Consider the following 16,023-nt stretch of genomic DNA (forward strand, 5'->3'; position numbering starts at 1 on the left):
TGCATTCGACACGTCTTACATAAATTATACTTGCATTATCTTAAAAACTATAAAATAGTACCGATTTCCGATCAGATGCCCGCAAATTTGACGTCTTTCTCTGCACATCACGATGGATTCCCATCTAACCTGTATAATCCGCTGCTCACAGTCGTAAAAGCGCAACAAAAAAGGAGTGAAACAAGAAAAGGCACTTAATTGAGGCCGGAAAGGGAAGTCAGGAGATCCCATTCCACTCCCCTCGCCACCACCCGCAGCTACGAGAACGGAAGCTGCTTCGCAATTCACTCAGGTAGAAAAAAAGAAGGAAAAACAGAGTGGTCTGGAATCCAAAACCGTAGGGCTAGCAGCAGGGAGGAGCCCACGGCATCCATATCTTCCTCTCTGCCTCGCTCGCGTTGTTGGTTGGTTGCCCTCTCCGCCAAAGACCTCCCAGAGACCCAGACCCTTCGCTTGTCGTGGCGCTCTCGTACACGGCCAGCGAGGAAAGTTACCGCTCGGTTTCGTTTCGTACGGGTGATTGATAGCGAGTTAAGAGGCGCGGCGGGCGAGCGAGCAAGCTTGGGCGAGGCGGTTCTTGCGGGAAGGTAGAAGGAGGGGTAGGGGAGAGGAGTGTGGAGTGTGCCTTGCCTTGGTTGTCCTCCAGGTCGCTACCGGCCAAGGCGACAGACAAATCTTGGTCTTGGGCGCGCCGCCGCGATAGATTCCTCGGCTAAATCCTTGTTTCTTTGCGGAGATTGGACGAGGTTTGCTGCCATGGAGGTAGCAGGTGTGGCGCATTGAGGCGCGCGTGCGGGGCGGGGTCGGGCACATGGATCTGGAGGGCGGGGGCGACGCGGCGGCGGCGCACGGGAAGGTGAGTCAGTGAGTTCGTGGCTTGGGTTCTTGGATTTGAAGCGAAAGATTCGAGCTTTTCTGTGTTGGAGGTTTGCTCCTCCATTTCCTTACTGCTTGTTTCTTCTGCAGAGGCGGGAGTCATGGCGCGCGACGCTGCTGCTGGCGTACCAGAGCCTCGGGGTGGTGTACGGCGACGTGGCGACGTCGCCGCTGTACGTGTACAAGAGCGCCTTCGCCGGCAACGACATCCAACACTCGGCGGGCAACGAGGAGATCTACGGCGTGCTCTCCTTCGTCTTCTGGACGCTGACCCTCATCACCCTCGTCAAGTACGTGCTCATCGTGCTCCGTGCGGACGATGGCGGCGAGGGCGGCACCTTCGCGCTCTACTCCCTCATATGCCGCCACGTCCGCGCCGGCCTCCTGCCCGGCAGCGGCACCAGAGATGAGCTCATGGAGGAAGAGAAGTCCACCGGTCGTCGTGGGGAGCGGCCCGTGTCCAGGGTCAGGGCGGTGCTGGAGAAGTACAGAGTGCTGCAGAGGCTGTTGCTGCTGTTCGCCCTGCTTGGGACGTGTATGGTCATCGGTGACGGCGTGCTGACCCCTGCAGTCTCTGGTTGGACCCTCTGCCGTCTTTGTTTTGGATGATTTGTCTCCATGGCACTGTGTTGGATTCTGATGTGAGTGATGTGCTTTGTTGCTCCTTTTGGCTTTTGCAGTGTTCTCTGCGGTATCAGGTCTCGAGTTGTCAATAGAAAAGGAGCATCACAAATGTAGGTTAATTCCTTGCTTTGATTGTACGTACTGCCATATAGGTAGTAGATTGCAGCCAATGTTTCGTTTAGTATTTGATTGTGTTAGTTTTAGTCAACTTAGGGGTTCACAACCATCTAGGATCTATTATATTCGGTTATACCATGCTTATGAGATGCTTACTGCAACCTGTTTATGTGCAGATATAGAACTTCCTGTGGCTTGTGCCATACTTATATGCTTGTTTGCACTGCAACACTATGGTACACACAAAGTTGGGTTTCTTTTTGCGCCAATTGTGTGCATTTGGCTTCTCTCCATAAGCATGATAGGGGTCTACAATATCGTCCGTTGGAACCACCATGTGTATCGAGCCCTTTCGCCATATTACATGTATCAATTTCTAAAGAAGACCCAAACTGGTGGTTGGATGTCACTGGGAGGAATCCTTCTTTGTGTAACAGGTACAGATAAGCTAGGCTGCTGTTGGCTGTTGCCTACTTTTTGACTGTGACAAAACTTGAATTGTAATGGACAAAGGCTGAGGCTTCCTTTTGTAATTGTAGGTTCTGAAGCTATGTATGCAGACCTTGGACACTTCTCACAATCGTCAATTAAGGTATGAGATGAGTCTGTTACAACTTAGGACTGTGACTTATGTCTACACTGTCGAGTCTTCTAACCCCTATTTAATTCAATTTTGCCAGTTCTCATCTTTCATTTTTCATCTTCTAATAAACTCGTATCTAATTTAACTCAAATCTGTCCTTATTCTGCATACAATAAAATTAACAAGATATTTACTTACATGACTCTTATAAACGCTCCTATTTCAGTTATTTTGCAAGATACCCACCTTTTCATGATCTTCATATCTTGGTTGTGCTACTCCTACTTGTTACTTTGGGCCACCTTCAGCTTCGTAACATTACTTTTATTCCCAACAGATTGCGTTCATATCTGTGGTTTATCCAGCTCTAGTACTGGCTTATATGGGACAGGCTGCTTATATTTCACAACATCACAATTTTGAGAGTAGCTATCAGATTGGATTCTATGTGTCAGTACCAGGTGCTCTTCCATTTCCCTTTTGCCCTTTTAAATATTATTCCTAAATTAATTAAATACTACAAAATCCCTTCAAAAAGATCTGCATATATCGAAGCATTGATGTGTGCAAATCTGTCTTTCCAGAAACACTCAGATGGCCTGTTCTGGTGATTGCTATTCTAGCAGCAATAGTTGGGAGTCAAGCAATTATTACCGGGACCTTTTCAATTATTAAGCAGTGCTCTTCGCTAAATTGTTTCCCTGGCGTAAAGATCGTGCATACATCCTCTACGGTGCATGGTCAGATATACATACCAGAAATCAATTGGCTCCTGATGATACTCTGTGTGGCTGTTACTATTGGCTTTAATGACACAAAGCACTTGGCGAATGCACAAGGTAAAAAGTTTGTGTGCATATAGTTCTTCCCTATGGACAGCGAGGAACAATTAATAATTGCAATTAGTTCTAGTGCTCACAATACTTTCATACATTGAAGTGAATCTCATATATTTGTTGTGGTTTTGGACCAACTTTTTTCATACAGGACTGGCAGTTATAACTGTTATGCTTGTCACCACTTGCTTAATGTCACTGGTTATTGTGCTTTGCTGGAATAAGAGTATCTTCCTTGCCCTTGGTTTCCTACTTTTCTTTGGCACAATTGAAGTACTCTACTTCTCAGCTTCTCTTGTCAAGTTTCACGAAGGTGCTTGGGTCCCCATTACTCTCTCTTTCATATTTATGGTAGTCATGTGTGTGTGGCACTATGGCACAATTAAGAAATACGAGTTCGATGTTCAAAACAAGGTTTCAGTAAATTGGCTCTTGAACCTTGGCCCTTCTCTGGGAATTGTTCGTGTTCGAGGCATTGGGTTGATACACACAGAACTTATGTCCGGAATTCCAGCCATTTTCTCCCACTTTGTCACCAATTTGCCTGCATTTCACCAGGTACCTATCATATGCTCCCTATTCAGAGTGCATTGTTACATATCCATGAACATATCTAACAACAACGTTTTGGAATTTTTTCTGAATAAATCTGAATAAAATAGGTCGATGCACCGGTCAATTTATGCAACTTGCTTACAAGTTATAATAGACTCCTCACTTTTATTTGTCATCAGGTGCTGGTCTTTCTTTGTGTTAAATCAGTTCCAGTACCACATGTTGAAGCTGAGGAACGTTTTTTGGTGGGTCGCATTGGTCCAAAAGAGTACAGGCTATACAGGGTCATTGTCAGATACGGGTATCGCGATGTGCAGAAGGATGGCCTGGAATTTGAGAAGGAGCTGGTCAGAAGTATTGCAGAGTTCATCCGCAGCAGCGGAGAATATGACAAGAATGGCTTTATGGAGGACACCAAGAAGCCCTCTGAGAAACTGTCTCCCATCAGTACCGGAATCCCATTGTGGGAAGAGGATGGGGAACTTGATGCATCAGTATCCCCTCATAAGGAGGTAGACCCACACTTTATAGCACCGAAGCGAAAGAAAGTGAAGTTTGTGATACCAAAGAGTGCCCAGGTGGATAGCGAGGTGTGCCGTGAGCTGCAGGAGCTGATGGATGCGAGGGAGGCAGGCATGTCCTTCATCCTGGGGCAGTCATACATGGAGGTGAAGAGTGGGTCTAGTTTCATAAAGCGGATCGTGATCAATTTCTGCTACGAGTTCTTGAGAAAGAACAGCCGTGGTCCTGCATATGCTGCTAACATACCTCATGCCTCCACCCTGGAGGTAGGAATGGTGTACCAAGTTTGATAGCAGCTGTATAAAGGTAGAGATGAAGACAATGTTTCTCCATCTGTATATGTCCCCTTGTTGCCGATACCGTTAACACAATGACAGAAGTAGAGACCCTGGAGCACAGCACGATCTAACAGCTTCATAACAAACAGCTGCAGATCTTTGCAGAGCCCAACTGGAAGTGTGTATTTTTGTCTGCAAAGCCTTTTGTTGTGCTGGTGCTTGTTTTGTTTTCTGATACGTTTGCTGTTGCTGAGGTACTTATGGAAATGTAATTGTAAGTCTGTAAGAGCGACCAGCAAAATAGCATTTTTGATGTTTCTTGGACCTGCCTGTATCATAGACTGGGCCGTAAGGCAGCTCTAATTTTGGGCCTAAGAATACCCAAACTAAAATGTCCAGTAATCTTGTTTCTGGAGCCTGCCCGCAAATTACGCGCGAATCAGGCGCCAACCATCTCCGGTCTACACTAGTGTGGGCTCTATGCGGCCCACGTCCTAGCGTATCTGTTCATTTCGGATCCAGCCCCTTGTTTCCCTCGTGCACATGCACTTTCTTTGTCGAAAGTGAGAACTCAAAGCTTCATGATCGATTACCAGTAGGGGATATCATCGTGTGTAATTGCTAGAGTAATATTCTAGAGAATGTTAGCGTGTCACAGCCCAATTTTTGCATTACCTGTCATTGAGCACTCATGAACATCATGCACATCCTGTTTATTTTTTTGATTGTTTGATTGAATTCAAAATGTTTAATTAAAAGACAAATGATGCAATGTGAAGCAACTCAAAATTTCACTATACAACTTAGGGTTGAAAATAATTTTAGAAATTATTCCATTAATTAATATGAATATTAGTGATTTTTTCTAGATTTTTGAAAAATAAATTGAAGCCATAAATTTCATGCAAGATTAAATGCTACCAAATTTGAAGAATTTTAATTCGAATGGCTCAGGTTTTTTGAATCAAACCAACTAAAATGGGTTAATAATGAATTATACTAAAACCTGAAAAATCGGCATAATTTTTTAAGCATCCTGTATGGTCTAATTCAACTTGAAACATAGTTCATTGCGGGCCCACGAGTCATCGTCTCCTGCTCTTCTCCCTGCCTCTCTATGCGGTCGTCGACGCCGTCCACTCGCGTCGTCAAGAACCCATCTCTCTCCCTCCCTCTCTCTCTCTCTCTCTCTCTCTCTCTCTCTCTCTCGCTGAGCACCACCCAAAGCAGCGGCAGCTCGTCTCCTCCCTCGCCCTACTGCCACAACCGTCGAGAGGACCGTGAGGAGCTCCGCATCTCGTCGGGTTGCTCCTCTATTCCTTCCCTGTGGCCGCGCCCGAGCTCGGTGTCGACGTCCCCGATGCCGTCCGCCGTGCTCCCTTAAACTCACCAATCACCATTAGATCCGCTCCTCCAACACTTCTTTGACTCCCCTGAGTACATGGCGACCTCTTCCGCATCAAGGTGAGGCTTGCCGGCGCCCTTCCCGAGCCCTCCTTCGCCGCTCTCGCCGTAGCCGTGGCACCACCGCCGGCGTAGCTCCAGTGGTCATCGGCCAGTGAATGTTACCTTGGATGGCTCTCCATCGCGCGCTGAAGCCTCTGGTGCCAACCGTTGCCACAGCCTCGCCGTCGTTTGCCGCCGGCAAGGCTGCACAGCGCCGCCGCCACAGCTGCCAAGCTCGAGTCGACAGAGTCAACCTTGTTGACTCTGGTCAGCTCCGCCCGAGCCCTTTGTCATGGCAGCGGCTAGATATCAGGTTTCAGGCTTTTATTTAGTAAATTCAGAAAAGGTGAAAAAAAATCAAAATCGGGTTACTGTTCAATGGGAATTATGCTGATAAATGGTAAAATGTGTAGAAAAATAAATATTGCTCTAAAAATTATGAAACCAATTTTTAATTTTTTTAATCATGTTATACATGCTAAAAATACTAGCACTCATGAAATAGCTATTGAAATACTTGTACTTGATTAAATGTGCTGCAACTTCAATAAATCATAATTAAACCATGCCATGTTTAAAATTGGTGAAACCAGTTTTTTTTTGTCTTGTTATGATTATATCTAAGAAAAATATTTGTTCACATGTTATACATGTTTAACATGCCTTAATTGCTATGATTAGTTAAGCTTTTTAATTTATAAAATGCAAACATAAATTAATAAGAAAAAATAATTAATATGAGTCCACTTCTAAAAATCTTCTTTAGATATACTCTACATAGTAAAAAAAAATGTTGGTTAGGATGAAAAGGTTGTTCCTAACATCAATTAAATTCAAATTTATGCTTTTTAAAGTAGTCCGAACAACAATATGTCCTTTTGTACATACCTTCATGAAATGGCAATGATATCGTCTAGAGTAGGAGTGAATAGATGTTTATTTGAAATTTTAAACTTGCAGCAGAAACAGGGGTCGGAACTTTCGGGTTCAACTCAGAACTTCCAACTATACAAAGCAAAAATGAGATCTAGCTATGTCCAATGAGTTTTAGCTCAAACCAAAAGTTGCCACAGATTCCAAGAAGTATTTCCAAGCTATTCCACAAATCACTTGTAGTCAAACAAGTACAAGCACATATATCGGGCAAAAACAAGTATGAAGGTCAATGAGCTCAAGAACACCAAGAATAGGCAAACTAAGAGAGAAGACGCGTCGATTTGTTTCCCGAAGTTTGGATCCGTCCACCGAGGTTCCTACGTCTCTGTTGATGAGCTCCCAAAGGAGCCGGGTCTCTTTCAACCCAAATTCTGACCAAGATTACACCAACGTGCTCCTTGGGTTTACTCTTGATTTATTCTCTTGCGGAGGCGAAATCGGGGTCTTCACAAACTTCCCGCAACACACCACAAACTTCGGTGCTCGCCGGTGACTCCTAGCCGTCTAGGAGACCTTGATATTCAAGAGTAACAAACACAATCGAAAAATTGCTTGTTATGAACTCAAGTGCTCATAGATAAAGTTATTTGCTTGCTATGAACTCAAGTGTTCAAAGATGGACCTTAATATTTCAACTCAATTCACTTTTCTTCCCAAAACTCAAGCTAATTTGGAGAGAGGAGAGGAAATATTGGTTGTAAGCATATTTCTCTCATGTGGAACAACAACACCGTAGCAAAGAGGGGGTGAGGGGTATTTATACCCAACCCCTAAAACTAGTCGTTATGTCCAAAAGTTAGTGTAACTTGGAACTTTCGGGTTCACCCGAAACTTCCGGGTTGGAGTGTTAGTTCACAACAGATGATCCTTTGCCGGATTTAATCCGAAACATCCGGACAACCCAGAACTTCTAGGTCCACCCAGAACTTCTGAGTTGAAGTATTAGTTCTCCATAGAAGACCCTCGACCGGTTTTAATCTGGAACATTCGGACAAATAGGAACTTCCGGGTTTGCTTAGTTAAAACGGCCATAACTTTTTTACTTCAAAGTTCAATTTTGACGATCTTAGACTCTATGAAAAGTTTATTCAGAGGGCTACCTATCCCGACTGAAATCGTGATCCAAGACCACCTAGTGTACATGTTGTGATAAGTTTCTCTCAAGTTAGCACTTAGATAGATCATGTTTGAGCACTGAGACACAAATAAAGCTATCAACGTTACATTCCTATTAATAGTACGACATTTCTATACTCAAATTCAAATAAAAAATATATACCAATAGAAACACCCGTATGTCATCTTCTTTCTTCACCTTGAGGAACGTCAACGTCAAAGTCATTTCGTCATTGGGACTATTCACCTGATCAAGACTCATTGAGTACATTAGTCTCATATCATTTATACATTTGTCTTGAGCAATGTCCACTTTAGATTTTGGCTTGATGTTCATCAACTCATGAAGTTTAACCTCTTTTATATCTTCAAGCCATATGATGTCCTTCAACATATGAAGTCCGATCTTTGTTCTTCACTCTATGTCTTCTTGCATTCTTCATGTGATTGGTACGAATTACCCATAACTTTCTATAGCCTCACACGGTCCACTGACACGAAGCCTTCACTCGCCCTTCACCATCGCATTTATCCTTCGGCGCCAAACCCTTTTCTTGCCCTTCACCACCGGATGGTCTATCGCAGCTAAGCATCGCTTGCCCTTCACTGTCTTGCTATAGATAGTCACTTTGTATCTTGCATCTTAAATCTCTTTACTTTGTCATTCTGATCATCACTTGATAACCAGAAGCTCAATGAAGCTCTCTTGGTAGCTTTCCATACACCAAGTATAAGAGTCTTCACTTTTTGTGTCATATTCATTTGGTTTACCATCAAGATATGAATCGAAAGCATCAAACATATAAGTTGTTTACTGAGTTTATCTTGATCTTGCTCTTCCAACTTGACATATTGAATATGCCAATTCAACTTATGCCTTCTTATAGAACCTAACCCCAACTCACTCTCAAGCACAAATCACACGGTTTAGTCAATAAAACCTAATTGACAACTCATATATTTAGTCACTTAATCTCCACAAGTAACTTTTCTTTTATTCTTCTTGTCAATATTCTTGAGCTTCTTCTTTATCTTATGAGTATCATTTAGAACTCAATGACATCAATGCATTTCTTTGATCTTGTGGCATTCCTAAAAAATCCATACTTTATCACTTATGCATCTTCTATGAAACAACCTATTAGCAATTCTTAACATAATTGTTAGTCTATAAGTATTATCATTAATTACCAAAACCACACTTAGAGCTAGATAAATCTTCACTTCACTAAAGCATTTATACCATAAGCAAATTAACTCCAAATTAAGTAGTTTTTATTACATTGTATCCATAACATTGTGCACTACATGTTCACCAAAATTCATACCATTTGGAGCATTTCTCTTAACATTTCTTTCATGACCATTTAGAGAATAAAGAACCGGAGAGCAACGCGGGTGTGTCCGAAGTCAAATATAAGGTTGTGATTGAGGGTGAAGCACCTAAGAATCTCAAGACAAGCATCTATGCATGTTTATCCTTTATTTTGTGAGTCATCTTGTGGATGAAACTGTTACTATCTATGTATGTCCTAGTTGCATGTGTCGGTATCAATGTTCTTGGGTTTAATTGATTTTACATATTCCTTGTAACATGAAATGATGAGTAGGAATCATATCTTTAATTTATTGACATATACTTAGCTATGCTTTAGGTCATTGATAGAAGTGGAGTGGTGGAATATTGCCATTGTTTGTGAGATATAGGGCTTTATACTGCATCATATTTATGTTCAGATATGATAATGGATGATTGTTGGACTACGAGACTTGGGTGAAGTATAGGAGTGTTCGGGAAAGGAGTCTTGAACACTAAGCTTCGCTTGGGGCAATTAAGCATTGAACATTGATGTTGTCGCCTTAAGGACTTTTCATACCTCCACATATTCAGTCATGGTACGAATAAGCCAATTATCTTACGCTGTTGCGCTACTTGGTTCATGATCCTATAGTGTGTAAAAAAGAAATGAAGGAGTTTGGGATGGTGAGGAACCTAGGGATGTTCGAGTAGACCTAGGTATCCTCGGCACTATAGGCACGTGTAAAAGTCAAATGATAATGGGTTTGACAAAGGTTGTCACGAGGGTCAGGATGATGAACTCATGTTGTATGTGTAAAGATATACCTTCTTCAGGGTGTAAGAACTATTCAAATAGCCATACTCTCGATTATGAGTATGCTTTTATATATTAGACATAAATCATAGAGTCACATGTTGATCTTATGTTAATTATCATGTCTCATCGAGATTTTATGCAAATGTTCCTACTCTTTTAACATGATCAGACAAGATTCTTTAAACATTTGATGATACGACTGCCTCCGCAGACACTCTGAGACTACTAGAACACTTGAGATTCTCCCTTCCTCAAAGCGTGTCTTCCTCCTGTTCTTGATTTCAGGTTTAGTTATTGGTTATTCGTAAGGGCAAGCCACTATGCTCTGACTCTTGAAAGGGGGCCGGAGTTGCTAAACAATTTTTCCTAAGGTGTTTGAGTTTCTTAGGTCTTCATACCTAGTCTCTCATGCATGATTAAGGTTAAGTTACTTTATGCAAATGTTAACTTTGTGGCCTATTTCTTACTATTCATCCAAATAAATCCTCCTTGGAGTTAGAAATATATATATCAATATATATAAGTTTTACAAGTACCTTCATACTCATGATGCTATGTTTGAGCTTTTGCATGTGAAGAAGAAGCCGTATTTGGCTACTTTAACCTCGTCGATATCAGCGAAGAACAAGAGTAGTGGTTGTCCTTGTGATGCTAACCCCGATGGTGCTTGTGGGTTGAGCACTATTGGCCTCTTGTTTATTTTGTAATGACTTTCGCTGCGTATCAGATGATCAAGTGCTAGAGAAAAACTTGTCATTGTAATATAATTTATAATTTTATCAGGGGAGGGGGGGTACCTGACAATGATCCAAGGTATACCGAACGATATACGCGTTGATCCGTATTTCCTATACACGTGTATCAATCTGGGCTCAAGAACACCAAGGATTATTCAAGTTCAGACCTTCCGTAGGATAATAGCCCTACGTCCTGCGTATTATCTTATAAAATATGTGAACTTGTTACAGAAATGTCTTCTCTGTCTCTATAAATAAAGTCTTGACCCCTTTATATACCAAGGATAAAGAGACACAAACAAACGGACCGTGCCAAACCCTATAGCAGACCTACCCCTGACAGAGCTAACTACCCCTAACCCACCATGATGTCGAATAGGCATGTCTGCTCTACTCTGGTCATCCTACGCATCTTGTACCATCACCGACCGTCGTCATGCTCACCGCCAAATTATCTCATGGCATTAAATGCTACCAGATGGGTCACTGCAACTCCACACCGCCTTACGACCATACCTCGCTGAAAGCAAGTGCCTAGGAAAGGGAAAAGCACTCGAGTAGACAACATTAAATGAGACTTGACTAATTAGGTGAGTACATGCTTTTGTAACTAGCAAGGGCTGGTCGTAGGACCTCGCTGCACGACCGGGTGGCTAGCCGCACGAGCTTCGCCCTGGTCGCACGGTATAACCATAGTCTTGACAATACATGCTGCACGCTGACACTTCGCGGCACGAAACCCGCCACGTAGAGCACCCCTTACCTACTACACCGACATAGTTCTTGTTTAATCAAATTGAGAGCTTAACTTTGTGTATGTGATACTCTCAAGTTAAGTTCGGAATTTGAACTTGGATTCGTGAACTTGTAATGGGAATCAAGACTTGTAATGTATTCTAAAATTTACACTCTAATTATGTCTTCTGATGGAGTTATGTTATAAACGATATGAGTAAATGTCAGAAATCCACCACTACTTTGGCTGTTGTCTCACAAACATATCAAATTTTGAGGCTATTTCACAAACCCACCATTACTCTGGCTATTATCTCACAAACCCGCCATTTTCCCCTCTGACGTCAGTTCTGCCGTTGAAATATACTGTTCATTGATATTGTTCACGGGGCACGGTGGTCTTATGTTTCTCTAAACATCAGTGGTCTTCTGTTTCTCCAAAAATTGTAGAAATTTTTGTACATGTTCCATAATCTATTTGCAACCTATTTTAATTAGATTCACCTAAAAATCCTATGTAAAATTTAAACTAAAATTCTCCAAAAAAGGCTACTTTTATAACTTCTAACAATTGTTAGTGCCTCAAATAAAATCCCAAAAATCTGGTAAAATTCACTAATATTCTTCTTATATGATGGAGTAATTTCTAAAATTATTTCCAATCCTGGGTTATATGGTGAAAAGGTGAGTTCCTTTGTAATACTCTATTTATAAATAACGGATTAAATGAAGCATTGCAAATGAAATCACTTTTTCACCATATAACATAGGTCTGAAAATAATTTTAGAAATTATTCCATCATATAATAAGAATATTAGTGAATTTTACCAGATTTTTAGGATTTTATTTGAGACCCTAATAATTATTAGAAGTTATAAAAGTAGCCTCTTTTTTGGAGAATTTTAGTTTAAATTTTACACATGCTTTTTAGGTGAATAAAATTAAAATAGGTTGCACATAGATTATGGAACACATATAAAAAGTTTTAGGATTTTTAGAAAAACAACATACCTCTGATTTTTTAATAAACAGAAAACCACCGTACCCCTAAACAGTACTGATGAACAGTAGATTTCAACTGCAGAACTGACGACGGAGGGAAAAGTAGTGGGTTTGTGAGATAATAGCCAAAGTAATGGTGGGTCTATGAAATAGACTAAAAATTTGGTGGGTCTGTGATAATTTAGCCAAAGTAGTAGTGGGTCTCTGAGATTTACTCTAAACCATATACATGTTGATTTTGGGCTAGTCTTGATACGCATATTTGAGGAACACCGGAATTGCGTTTGTTTTAATTGAGATATTGCAATGAAATGTTGTCATTTAGGTGTGTTAGCGTATGGCACGTTGGAAGATAAGTGTGCATTACTTCTCATCTTTATGGACACTTGATGATTTGAATAAATGATTTAGACGGCTCTCCTCGTATGGCCTATTTGGAATGTACAAATTTAACGAGAAGAGTTCAATTCCGGTAGAAATGACTAAAAAAAAAATCCATTTTCGAAATACCTAGCGCGCTTGATCATCCTGTTCCAGTGCAGATGAACTGGAAAAGCTCGAGCGCGAACTGTCCCCTGCACCTTCCTATCCTCTTCCTGCATCTGCCACCCAAATCTATTATTCCCGATTAGATCCTGCATCTGAAACTGAAAATGTCAGCAAACTTACTCCTGAGCTGCCGGGTTAAGGTAACTAAATGGTAATTTGCCCCTTTTCTTGCCCCATGCTCGCTTGATCGAACTTCTATGACTACCTGACAATCTATTTCGCTCTGCGGATTTTTTTGCCAGCCTACGTACATGAGGTCAGGAAAGAATGAGTGCCCTTTTGACCTTTAGTTTAGTAACCCTTTGGAACATTTCCAGGCCCGGGCATCTCGTCGCGATGGCGAAGACAGGGGAGAAAAGGAGCACGGGATCAGACAGACATCTTGGGCCACGCCCATACAAGAGCCGTCACATGGCACCCATGGAGCACTGGGCGCCACCGCATCGCACCGCCTGTGTGTTGCATCCGAAAGAAAGCGATCGGTATCCTCTGTAGTTGCTAGTAAAATGCATTAGGATGTTTTCTTAACTATCATATAAAAATCAACGGATCAGATTAGGTACTACAGTAATCGATGGGCAGTAGAAATCTTTGCTACAGTATAACGATATATTGCTGGTACAGTAAAATGCATTGCTTTTTCCACTGTGGAAGATCGAAATCCGAAAGAAAGGAGAGCAAAGGAAAGGCCTGAAAGGACGGTCAGTTGTCATGTAAAGCAAGCAAGCAAAGATCCTGCTCGCATTACCATGGTGGTACTACCGTACTGGTCGAGCGGTGGTCTGCCTGCCATGACCCCATCGGTACTGGCTTCCAACTCGTGTACTCGTTCTAGTGCTAGCCTGCTACTCGTTGCGCTCAGTGCATCTGGAACATTCGACAAAGAATATTGTGTTTCAGTTGTACTCTACTCCGTAGTCCGTAGTAGTACTGAGGGTCTTTGTTTCTGTTTTTGGTTTTTTTAAAAGCTATGTTTTTAGTTTTAAAAAAAATATTTTTAGAAATTAGTTGTTGATTTTTACAATAAAATTTTATTTTTCAGTACTTAGTTTTTTAAAAAAACATCCCTCAGCAAACTTCTCAGATTTAGTTTATTTTTCCTTATAAGCAAGTTTCTGATTTCTTTTAAAATAATTTTTTCAAAACACCATTTATTTTGACTTCTAACTTGTAACATCAAAAAAAAAATAGAACCAAAATATAAAACAAACAAAGCCTAACCTAAGATATTCTCTCTTTTTTTTTCCGGTTCTGTACATTAGTCGTAGGAACATGCATGCCCGGAAGCAGAAGCCACCTGTGGGCGCCTTGAAACGTCCAAGATTTCCCGCTACTTGTTGTAACGTACCTAGGAAAACTGGCCGGTAAAGCTGTAGCGTTGGAAAATATTACTCCCTCCGGTCACAGTCACGAATACTTTACGTTTTTTACTAGGTTTATTAAACCTTTGAAACTTTGATTATTAATAATTTTTAAAATATATAGTGTGGAAATATAAAAATCATCTATGTAGCTTTGTCTTAAAAAATACTTTCATATTATCATAAATTTACTGAATTTTATAAATATATTTTAGTAGAAAATATTAATCAAATATTCACATTGGATACCGTGTCATGTCTAAAACGTATTTTTGATTGGTGGAGTAGCAGTGGAACTTGTGTTAAGGGGATTTTAATCCAAATCCTTAGCATTTTGGAATCATGGTTGATCCCCCCCTTTCAAACAAGCCCTGAGCGACATGTAGATTTTGCCTGCTTTCGGTACTTGTGCATGTTTGGCTGTTTGCCGCCTGATATATGGAGTATCTTTCGATTTATACTTGTGCGTAGTAACTTAAGTCTCAATGTACTAGTGGTTGGACTTGTGTTTTTCATTATAGGCGACCCGGAACTCTAAACAAGAGATGAAGAGACACGGTAAATTAGTTTCCGTTGAAGAAGAAGAAAATGCCAATTAAATGTAAATCGAATTCCACCACTGCTAGCCGAATTACTGAATATAAATGGGTTATAATGGGGGTGCTGGAGCTCTCTAACATCGTACATTCCTTAATATGCATGTCCGACATGTGAGTGAAAGTAAATTACTTCATCAACGTTCGTATTTGGGAATAAGAAAAGCCCTTAAATCTTAAGCTACATTTCAATTTTTTAAGACACGCTCCTTTTTACATTTTTTAGCAAGTACATTTACTAAGGCTCTATTTATTTTTTATTTTTATTATGAATTCTAGTTCTAAAAGCAAAAGTAAAAACAAACAATTACAATATAAAAATTGATTCTCATAATTTACAAATTAAGTTATAATATTAAATCTCATAATCATATATTGGATTGGATTCTCATAATCTAAAACTAAAACAAACATACCTAAACCAAAAAGGCTTTATTTAGAATTCCACGCTTCCTATGCTTTAGTTGTCTGCGATTTCAATTGATAGCTGCTGCATCTATTCGCCGATGAATGGTTAGGGTTCGAGTTGTGGTGGCTAACAGTCTTAGAGGGAAGGTCGTGGGCGGCAACTGAACTAATGGAGGGGAGATGATGAGATGGTGAGGACGTTGCCGACCAAGACAGTGGAGGACCGTTAATAGACGGGGTCGGTGGCAGGTGTCAAGACAAGAGAGGTTAATGTGGTGGGACGGTGACAACGGATCCAATGAGAAGCCGTCAGATACGGAGGTGGACCGGCAGAGTGGGGCGAGTTCGAAAGACAAGAGGAGCGCTGTAGGTTGAAGAAGAACTCGGTTGGTCCAATCGTAATCCAACGGCCCAAATTCGTCGACCGAAAAAAACACGCAGCCGAAAAATAACATCTCCTTTAGAATTCCACTACTAATGAAAAAGGAACGGGAAACCGAAACGGGATGACGACTTGACGAAACGGGATGACGACTTGACGAGTGAACACCCCCCTGCATCACCTATTCACCCTCGGCACGTGACGTGACCCACTCCAGTACACCGTCTCTCTCTCTCTCATCACCAC

General features: G+C 41.3%; 1 protein-coding gene across 1 annotated transcript; it reads left to right on the plus strand.

The window, feature by feature from the left end:
- Positions 1 to 298: 298 nt before the first annotated feature.
- Positions 299 to 4,715, plus strand: LOC133919721 (potassium transporter 25-like). Its single transcript, XM_062364211.1, has 9 exons — positions 299 to 856; positions 967 to 1,453; positions 1,557 to 1,610; positions 1,794 to 2,054; positions 2,157 to 2,209; positions 2,538 to 2,661; positions 2,785 to 3,039; positions 3,188 to 3,594; positions 3,771 to 4,715. Exons 1-9 carry the CDS (start codon positions 812 to 814, stop codon positions 4,401 to 4,403), a joined length of 2,319 nt encoding a protein of 772 aa, XP_062220195.1. The 5' UTR covers positions 299 to 811; the 3' UTR covers positions 4,404 to 4,715.
- Positions 4,716 to 16,023: the final 11,308 nt, after the last annotated feature.

The sequence above is a fragment of the Phragmites australis genome, chromosome 5 (assembly GCF_958298935.1).
Source record: "Phragmites australis chromosome 5, lpPhrAust1.1, whole genome shotgun sequence".
In the NCBI taxonomy this organism is placed as follows: Eukaryota; Viridiplantae; Streptophyta; class Magnoliopsida; order Poales; family Poaceae; genus Phragmites; species Phragmites australis.